The sequence below is a fragment of the Podarcis filfolensis genome, assembly GCF_964270895.1.
Source record: "Podarcis filfolensis genome assembly, chromosome: 13".
Lineage (NCBI taxonomy): Eukaryota > Metazoa > Chordata > Lepidosauria > Squamata > Lacertidae > Podarcis > Podarcis filfolensis.
The window spans coordinates 12663934-12674511 of NC_139615.1; the positions used below are offsets into that span (position 1 = coordinate 12663934).

Sequence of the window (10578 nt, forward strand, 5' to 3'; positions counted from 1 at the left end):
TACTGGTGTGCTAATAGTTTAGGCTGAGTGTTCAGTGTGTAACAAATTCTCTCTCTCCTCTGGGCAATATATATATGAGATATATACATCTTTTCAATTAGATACCCATCAGATCAGGAAGAGATAAGAAATATCCAGCTGTGGGCAGAAGTGGGTAGAGAGAACGAGCAAAAATATTTGATTAGAGAGATCCTGTGCTTATAGTGCCTAAATGGAGTTAAGAGAGTACAGAAGTTGTTCTCTGAAGATTTATTCCCTGCTTTAGGAGCGCCTGCTTGCTTCCATCATTCTTTGCCTGGATAAATAATGGGACTGAATAATCACAGGAAATAGATACACACACACATAAAGGTTCTCTCTCAGATACCCACATTATGGACCCGTGAAGTAGAAAATATGCAAACACATGAGTTTTCCAGAAGAGGGACCTCAAAATATTACCTTTCTTTTTCTGAAATTCGGTCCCTCCAAGAGAAAAGGCATGATTGTTCTTCTCTCATTAAAATGGTGCAAGTTTTAGACTATCTTTTGCAACATAGAAAACAATGAATGTATGTTTCCTTTTAAACTACTAATGAGAGAAAAACAGTTTAGATAAAGAACATAAGAACATAGGAACATAAAGAACATAGGAGGCTGTCTTATACCGAGTGAGACCATTCGTCTATCTAGCTTGGTATTATCTGCACTGACTGGCAGTTGCTCTCCAGGATTTTAGACAGGAGTCTTCCCTACCTGGAGAACCCAGGGATTGACTCTGTGGCCTCTGTACCACTTCACTATTGGTAGCAGAGAAAATTCAGAACCTTGCCCATCCCATAAAAGACCTTGTGGCTAAAGGAGTGAATACAGCCACTTCAGCTCCCTCATCCTATTCTTTTATCGCTCCTCTTGCTTTCTTGCAGAAGGAAGGAAGGAAGGGAGGGAGGAAGGAAGGGAGGGTGGGGTATGATGGGAGACAGAGAAGGCTGAAGTGTGAAGATGTAGCTGTCACTTACCCCCTGCTGCCACCAAGTGTATGACAGCCCTTGAGGCAGCGGCAGGTCTGCTCATCCTCCCTAGCTATATTACTTCTGGCCCTGGGAGAGCTGAAGGTGAGGAGGTGTGTATCAAAGGATAAGCTGGGCTCTTGGGTACAACCCTTCCACAGGCTCCCAAGGGCCTTATTATAAACCAAACTCCTTTTTCATTTATTTCCAATGCTTCAAGGCTACTTCAAGGATGTTGATTGGAAGCTTGTGGCTGACAACCCCATTTTGCAATCCTAACTACACTTATTGGGAAGTAAATATATTTGCATAAACATGCTTAGGAAAGTATGGTAAGGTGGGGGTGCCATGATGATTTTCTGGGGGCAGTACACAGGCTATGGATTTTCTCTTCTGCTACATTCCTCAAAGGAGACACATATTTGAGAACAATGACCAAAACACCAGGAGTTCTATTGCTTTTATTTTGTTTTTGTTTTTATATAAAGGTTTTGCTTTCTCAGTGAAAAATGGGTGTTTTTTATTTGGAAATATTTATATATGATTTTATATTAATATGATTTTTGTCATGTTAATACCATGGTTCATCCAAGGAACATGAAACAGTATCCATGTTCCCCAATGTACATTCATTGGAGTGTCAGAAAGCGATGATGTCTACCCTATTTGCATAAGATCTACACATCCATGAGAACCCTGTGCCCCATGAATCTTGGGAAGAGGGACTGATTGTGAAATCACTAATTTCTTTATTTCTTCATCAGTTTCCACATAGCAACTTTTATCTCCTTGTTCCTCAGTGTGTAGATCATGGGATTCATCAGAGGGAAGACCATGGTGTGGAAAAAGGCCACCACCTTGTCAAAGGGATAGTCCTGGAAGGGATGGCAGTTGATGTAGATGGCTGGACCAAACATAATGCAGGCGATGATGATGTGGGTGATGCACGTAGAGGAGGCTTTGTTCTTTCCATGGTTTGAGCTTGTCCTCACCTTTATAAGCAGGGCCCCATAAGAGATGAGGAGGAGGATGAAACATGCAGCACTTACCAGGCCACTGCTAACAAACATGAAAAATTCTAATGTGTAAGTGTTGGTGCAAGCCAGACTAATGAACTGGGTGACATCACAGAAGTAGTTGTCAAGCTCATTGGGGCCACAGAATGGCAGAGGGATGATGAGAATGACCTGGATTATGGAGTGCAGGAATCCTCCAACCCATGAACATACCAGCATACCCCAGCAGACTACTTGGGTCACCATAGTAGCATAGCGCAGTGGCTGGCAGATGGCCACATACCGGTCAATGGCCATGGCAATGAGAAGGAACATCTCAGCTGCACCAAGAAAATGAATGAAAAAAATCTGAGTGATACATCCCAGGTATGATATAGTCCTGCGTCCAGAGAATATGTTAGCCATGAGCTTTGGTGGGGTGACACAGCTGTAGCAGATGTCCAAGAAGGCCAAGTTGGCTAAGAAGAAAAACATGGGGGATCCCAGATGGGGGTCCTTACAGATTGTCACAATGATGACAAAGTTTGCAGGTAGGATGATGATGTAGAAGAGCAGGAGAAGAACACAGAGGAACAGCTGCATCTCCCAGAGCTGTGACAACCCCTGGATAACAAATTCTTTCACTACAGTGTGATTCCCATTTTCCATCCTTGCAGATGTAGTCCTGCAAAACAATTATATCTGAATTGTTAAACAATAAATGATTGCAATCCCACCGCCCCCATTTATACACCTTATTATAAATGCAACCAATTGGTAGGCTGGCCAGGAGCAGATCAAAATAGCTCACGGGTTCATGTTACATTCAGATTCTGTGGCTTTTGCGCAGAGAATTGATGATTGCCTAACAGCACTGTATGGGTTAGATGTCTCAGTGATATGTGGTCCAGCTGGACTGGATGGCTAAAATATGTTCAGAAAACCAAACCCAGGAGATGAGTCACATGGACTCCTCTGCAATTAGAACATGATGTCACTGATAGTGAAGAGGAGAAATTCATTTCAGTGTACAGTTAAAGCCAAATCGATCACATTGGCACTTTCAGGAACAATAAACAAACCACAACACAACTATTCTTTGAAACTTGCACTTATCTAAATGTATTGAGCCTGGGACCTTCTGAAGTGCAAAACAGATTACCACTGAGTTATGGCCCATTTCCCAAATCTAAGGATAACAAGACTGAGATTCAGTGCTGCTGCTGCTTCTGGACCCTATACCTTCCTTCCTCCAACCCCAGAGATTCTCAAGACCATGATAGAATGATCAGATCTGACTGAAAACCTTTTGCTGCCTGAAATGAGGAATAAGATCTGGCTTCCTCAACCTCAGCCCTCCAGATGTTTTGAGACTACAACTCCCATCATCCCTAACCACTGGTCCTGCTAGCTAGGGATCATGGGAGTTGTAGGTCAAAAACATCTGGAGGGCCGAGGTTGAGGAAGCCTGAATAAGATGGTGCCCCCACCCCACAATACCACACTCAGCTGCTGATAAAACTGGCAGCTTAACATTGCTTTGATACCAGAGAATCCTCAAGTACACATCAACTACAACCAGCTCAGGAGGCAAAGGGCAGGCCATATGGAACACACAGTTCTGCCCTCCACATTTCGCACCATCCAGCATTTGCCACTTGAAGCAGCTTCCTCAATTTGCATAAATGGTAGCGCTGGCCATACTTGCAGAGCTCAGGGACTAGGCACAGAATATTTTGTCATTTTCAGTTTTGTGGTTTCTCATTTTTCCAATTTTAAATTTCATTCCCCACATTTCAACATCAGCTTGATATTTGTTTTAAAAAGAGCCCTAATCAAAATCAATCAGCATTTTAATACAAATTCCTTCTAATTTTTTGCATTTAAAGTAATGACTACCCCCTTAAAGGGGACGCGGGTGGTGCTGTGGGTTAAACCACAGAGCCTAGGAGTTGCCGATCAGAAGGTCGGCAGTTCGAATCCCCACAATGGGGTGAGCTCCCATTGCTTGGTCCCTGCCCCTGCCAACCTAGCAGTTCAAAAGCACATCAGAGTGCAAGTAGATAAAAAGGTACCACCTCAGTGGGAAGGTAAACGGCTCCTCCGTGTTCTCTTTGCTTCCTTAGTATTGATTAGCAAGGAATATAGGAACATAAGAAGGGTCTGCAGGATCAGGCCAGTGGCTCATCTAGCCCAGCATCTTCTTCTCAGTGTGGCCCACCAGATGCCAGCAAGCAGGACAACTGGTATCCAAATTGAACCAAATGATCAATAGAGGAGCAAGGGAGGAAAACTAAAGCCATGTAAAAAGACAATGTAAAAAAGAGCAGAGATGAAACAAACACTTACCCTTTGTTCCCTTTCAATTTGCAGACAGCCCTTCTGGCAGAATAAATCTTCATCATCCTCATATTTATATTGCTTATGGAAGAAGTGCATCCAAGGATATACTGAGCCCAGAAGAAACACCTTCCACTGATCCCAGAGGACCTCATTAAAAAGGATAGCAATTTCTTTTATTTCAGTGGTGCTTCAAGGATATTGATAATCAGCATGAGATTTGACAACCCCATTTTCTAGTCACTTCCCCATTTAATTGTCATTTTTTTATTAAACCTCAACACAGAGTAAATAACAGCTCTCCTTTTTTGTACATGAATGATACATACATGGCTATGGACTATGGGTAGTAATAACACAGTTTTGTTAAATGATTATTTTTTATTTTTTAAACATTTTTATTAGTTTTCTCAGTAACAAACATCGCAAAAAAATAAACATCAAGAAACGACTCTTAAAGGGGAAAAGAGAAAAAGAGAAAAATAGGAAAAATGGGGGGGGGGAATCTATTTACATATTCAATATCAAATCCAAATATGGCAATGGGAGAGTATCCTCCTCCATTGTACCTGATGGCAGCAGACTAGTTTAGTGACTGTGTAGAAATATGGGAATCTGCCTTGTACTGACTCAGATCTACAGGTCAATCTGCCTCAGTATTGTCCACACTGACCTGCTCAGATCATAATGCAGTGTTGTTGGAAATAAAATTGTCTCTGCAGGGTCTTACAGATGAAGAATGAAAGATGGTTTATTGAGGAATGAGCAGATGATTAGGAAGGCCCAAAAGACTCTAAAGGATTAAAGGTAAAGGTAAAGGTACCCCTGCCCGTATGGGCCAGTCGTGACTGACTCTAGGGTTGTGCGTTCATCTCACTCTAGAGCCCGGGAGCTGGCGCCGTCTGAAGACACTTCCGGGTCACGTGGCCAGCGTGACGAAGCTGCTCTGGCGAGCCTGCACCAGTGCAGCACACAGAAACACCGTTTACCTTCCCGCTGTAAAGCGGTACCTATTTATCTACTTGCACTTAAGGGTGCTTTCGAACTGCTAGGTGGGCAGGAGCTGGGACCGAACGACGGGAGCTCACCCCGCCGCGGGGATTCGAACCGCCGACCATACGATCGGCAAGTCCTAGGCTGATGTTTTACCCACAGCGCCACCCGCATCCCTCTAAAGGATTACTTTGAGACAAATATTAATTCTGAGGTGGAAATAAGAGTCGTTTGGGATGCAAGTAAGTCAGTAATGAGAGGATTCCCTATACAACAAAATTTGATCAAGAAAAGGATACAGAATGAGAAAAAAGACAATATTCTGTCTCAATTAAAAGATAAAGAGAAGAACTTGAGATCTAATCCGAAGAATCAGCAGATTCAAAAGGAAATTAAAGCACTACAGATCTAATACTCCCAGATTATAAATCAGGAAATAGAATGGAAAATAAAAATGATGAGACAGAGAAACTTTGAATCAGCAAATAAATGTGGAAAACTGCTGGCTTGGCAGTTAAAAAAGAGACAGAAACAAAGTACTATTACTAATATTGTATTAGAAGGAAAGTCTATGGAGAATCCTGCAGAGATAAGAAGATGTTTTTAGAAATACTATAAACAACTGTATAAAAATGGAAAAGAAGATAATGGTAAAATCGAGCAATTTCTCCAAGTACATGGATTGCAAAAAAAATCCTGAAAATAAAAAGATCCTACTTAACGGATTGATCACAAAACAAGAGGTTGAGAATGCAATAAATCAGATGCAGCTTGGTAAAACACCAGGGCCAGACGGTTTGTCAGCAAAATACTATAAAACTTTGAAAGACTGGCTTATTCAGCCATTGATGGACGTATGCAATAAGATATTAAGAGGGGACAAAGCACCTGAAACCTGGAAGGAAGCCTTTATAACCCTGATTCCAAAACCAGAACAAGATAGGTCCAATGTGAAAAATTATAGGCCGATCTCATTACTCAATGTGGATTTCAATTTTTTTGCTAACATTCTGGCCAATAGGTTGAAGAAGGTACTAACAGATTATATTCATAAGGACCAGGCAGGATTTCTACCTGGGAGACATATGAAAGATAACATTAGGAATATAATCGATGTGTTAGAAAGATTGGAAGTTAAAAAAACCTCTAAAGCAATGTTAATGTTTGTAGATGCTGAGAAGGCCTTTGATAATGCTTCATGGAGTTTTATGAAAAGGAATTTAGAAAGTATTGAGGTTGGACAATAATTTTTAAATGGCATTAATGCTATCTATTTTGAGCAAAAAGCTAAAATTATAGTTAATAATGTGGTTTCAGAATAAATTAGAATTGAGAAAGGAACCAGGCAAGGGTGCTCACTTTCCCCTCTGCTTTTTATTTCGGTCCTGGAGGTTTTGCTAAACATGCTAAGGAAAGAGTAAGAGGTTAAAGGTATAACAGTAGGATCCAAACAATATGAGTTAAAAGCCTTTGCTCACAATTTGGTGTTAACATTACAAGACCCAGATTCCAGTGCAGTGAAAGCACTGGAGTTGATTCAAGAGTTCGGGCAAGTAGCAGAATTTAAGTTAAACAAGAGCAAAACCAAAGTACTGGCGGAAAAAAATAGATAATGAGGTGAGAAAAATCCTTCAGGAAAAGACAGGCCTTGTTTTTGTGTAAAAAGTGAAGTACCTGGGTGTGAATTTATCAGTGAAAAACTTGAATTTATATAAAGACAATTATGAGAAATTATGGAATGAAATAAAGAGAGAACTTGAGATTTGGTCAAATTTAAAATTGTCATTAATGAGCCAAATATTGGTGGTTAAGATGAATGTACTGCCAATGATGTTGTTTTTATTCCAAGCTTTACCAATTACTGATAATGTCAGATGTTTTAAAGAATGGCAGAAAGCATTGTCTAAATTTATCTGGCAGGGAGAAAACCCAGAATTAAATATAAAATATTAACAGATGCAAAAGAGAGAGGGGGATTTTCCCTGCCAGATCTGAAGATATATTTCGAGGCAGCAGCTTTCTGCTGGGTTAAGGAATGGATTCAAATAGATAATGCTGATGTGTTAGACTTTGAAGGATTTGACAATGTATTTGGTTGGCATGCATATTTATGGTATGACAAGATATTGGCTCATAAAGGTTTTAAAAATCATGTAATTAGAAAATCTCTATATAATGTATGGATAAGATATAAAGATCTCTTGGAAAGGAAAACACCCAGATGACTTTCACCAATGGAAGCTAAGGCTCAGAAAAAGTTGAATATGGAGAGTAAATAGTTGAAATATGATGATTTACTAGTGGAAGAAAATGAAGAATTTAAACTAAGACCATTTGACCAAATCAAAGACAAATTAGATGGATGGTTACAATATTATCAGATTAATGAATTATATAAATTGGATAGGAAAAACGGTTTTGCAACAGAAAAGTCCAAATTGGAAACAGAATTGTTAGATACTAATGTTAAAAAATCTCTCTAAAATGTACAATTTGTTGTTAGAATGGCATACAAAGGATGAACAAGTTAAATCTGTGATGATTGATTGGGCAAGAGATGTTGGACACAATATAATGTTGGAAGATTGGGAAAGGCTATGGAAGAAAGGTGTTAAGTTTACTGCATGTACGGTATTAAAAGAAAACATTATGAAAATGGTGTATGGTACTTAACCCCAGTGAAATTAGCAAAGATGTATCATACAAAGGATAATTTGTGTTGGAAATGTAAAGAAAAAGAAGATACTTTCTACCATATGTGGTGGACGTGTCCCAAGGTGAAAGACTTCTGGGAGAAGATTTATAATGAGTTGAAAAAAATCTTGAAAAATACATTTATTAAAAAACCAGAAGCCTTTCTGGTTGAATTGCCCAAAAAAAATGTTAGATTGTTTTTGTATGCCACTACAGCGGCAAGAATTTTATTAGCCAAAAACTGGAAATCACAAAAGATACCAAAGAACAATAGAAGAATGGCAGATGAAGATGTTGGACTTTTTGGAGCTGGCCAACCTGACTGGAAGAATCCGCAACCAGAAAGAAGAGGAGACCCAAAAGGATTGGAAGAATTTTAAAGAATATCTAGCTAAATACTGTAATATAAGATAAAGAGAAATCTCTTGGAATTAAAAAATTAGGCCTAGGGTTACAATAAGTTGATGTAGTTAAAAATACAAATGATTGGAATATTAATAATGGAGAAGAAGTTAGTAAATTAAAGAAGTTAATATTATTAGAAATATGAATTTGGAGAACTGCTAATTAGGTGATAAAATGAAATTCAGTTAGAGGGGATTCGAGGAAGTCAGTCATCAATGTAATACAATCAGGATTTGGAAGTTAAAATTCTTTTCTATGTGTTTTTCTGTATTTTTGTGTATTGTAATGTTTTTCTTTTGTCTTTTTTCTTTTTCTTTTGTACGTGACTAATGTGAAAATTAGTTTTAAAAATTGGGGGGTGGGGTAGTATTGTCCACACTGATTGACAGTGGCTCTCCAAAGCTTCCCTACACTTCCTGGCAATGCTAGGGATTGAATCTGGGAGTGTCTACATGCTCTTTCACTGAGCTATGACTCTTGCAAGACAGCTTTGATCTACAGAGAAGGGAAATGACTGGTTGTATGGTAAGGAGGGGTTGCCATGATGATTTTCTGGGGGCAGTACACAGGAAAAGGATTTGCTCCATTTCTGCACTCCCCAAAGAAGACACATATTTTAGAACAATGACCAAAACACCAAGACCTTTATTGCTTTTATTTTGTTTTTTAATAAAGGTTTTATTTCCTCAGTGGGGGAAAAAGTGGGGTCTTTTTTATTTGACATTATTTATTTGTTTTATTTTATGTTAATACCATGGTTCCTCCAAGGAACACAAAACAGTATCCATGGTCACCTGTTCCCCTATATTCATTCATTGGAGTGTCAGAAAAGGGTGCTGTCTAGCCTGTGCCCCATGAATCTTGGGAAGAGGGACTGATTGTGAAATCACTAATTTTTATATTTCTTCAACAGTCTCCACATAGCAACTTTTATCTCCTTGTTTCTCAGTGTGTAGATCATGGGATTCATCAGAGGGAAGACCACAGTGTGGAAAAAGGCTACCACTTTGTCGAAGGGAAAGTCCTGGAAGGGACGGCAGTAGATGTAGATGGCTGGACCAAACATAATGCAGGCGATGATGATGTGGGTGATGCATGTAGAGGAGGCTTTGTTCTTCCCATGGCTTGAGCTTGTCCTCACCTTTATTAGCAGGGTCCCATAAGAGATGAGGAGGAGGATGAAACACGCAGTGCTTACAAGGCCACTGCTAACAAACATGACAAATTCTAATGTGTAAGTGTTGGTGCAAGCCACCTTAATAATCTGGGTGATATCACAGAAGAAATTGTCAAGCTCATTGGGACCACAGAATGGGAGAGGGATGATGAGAATGACCTGGATTATGGAGTGCAGGAATCCTCCAAGCCATGAACATATCAGCATACCCCAGCAGACTACTTGGGTCACCATAGTAGCATAGCGCAGTGGCTGGCAGATGGCCACATACCGGTCAATGGCCATGGCAATGAGAAGGAACATCTCAGCTGCACCAAGAAAATGAATGAAAAAAATCTGAGTGATACATCCCAGGTATGATATAGTCCTGCGACCAGAGAATATGTTAGCCATGAGCTTTGGTGGGGTGACACAGCTGTAGCAGATGTCCAAGAAGGCCAAGTTGGCTAAGAAGAAAAACATGGGGGATCCCAGATGGGGGTCCTTACAGATTGTCACAATGATGACAAAGTTTGCAGGTAGGATGATGATGTAGAAGAGCAGGAGAAGAACACAGAGGAACAGCTGCATCTCCCAGAGCTGTGACAACCCCTGGATAACAAACTCTTTCACTACAGTGTGATTCCCATTTTCCATCCTTGCAGATGTAGTCCTGCAAAACAATTATATTCGGATTGTTAAACAATAAATGATTGCAATACCCCTGCTCCTTTTAAAATCGGGCTCCGGCGGCAGCAGGAGGCCCCATTAGCTAAAGTGGTGCTTCAGGTTAAGAACAGTTTCAGGTTAAGAAGGGACCTCCAGAACGAATTAAGTAGTTAACCCGAGGTACCACTGTACATTATTTACACAATGAGTCCTGTCTGAATGGCTGATTCTGCTTCCCTCCTGGAGCCTGATTGGTCTTTTCCTGCAGGGCAATCAGTTGTTGCATTCTAGGATCCTACTTGCCTATTGTTCTAGGATCCAAGCTTAGTACATAACA

At 40.1% G+C, this 10578-nt stretch overlaps 2 protein-coding genes and 1 long non-coding RNA gene across 3 annotated transcripts; 1 reads left to right on the plus strand and 2 right to left on the minus strand.

Annotated features, from left to right (window-relative positions):
- Positions 1 to 982: 982 nt before the first annotated feature.
- On the plus strand, positions 983 to 4489 carry LOC310747213. The gene is made up of 3 exons (XR_014540904.1): positions 983 to 1102; positions 1210 to 1321; positions 4358 to 4489. It is a non-coding gene; the product is annotated as an uncharacterized lncRNA (long non-coding RNA).
- Positions 1739 to 2653, minus strand: LOC310747161 (olfactory receptor 4N2-like; the record flags this gene model as incomplete). The annotated part of the gene is made up of 1 exon (XM_083581515.1): positions 1739 to 2653. The coding sequence occupies one exon, from the start codon at positions 2651 to 2653 to the stop codon at positions 1739 to 1741; it is 915 nt and encodes a 304-aa protein (XP_083437641.1).
- A 4733-nt stretch (positions 4490 to 9222) lies between the features above and the next one.
- On the minus strand, positions 9223 to 10229 carry LOC310747156 (olfactory receptor 4N2-like; the record flags this gene model as incomplete). Its single annotated transcript, XM_083581509.1, has 1 exon — positions 9223 to 10229. One exon carries the CDS (start codon positions 10227 to 10229, stop codon positions 9306 to 9308), a length of 924 nt encoding a protein of 307 aa, XP_083437635.1. The 3' UTR covers positions 9223 to 9305.
- Positions 10230 to 10578: the final 349 nt, after the last annotated feature.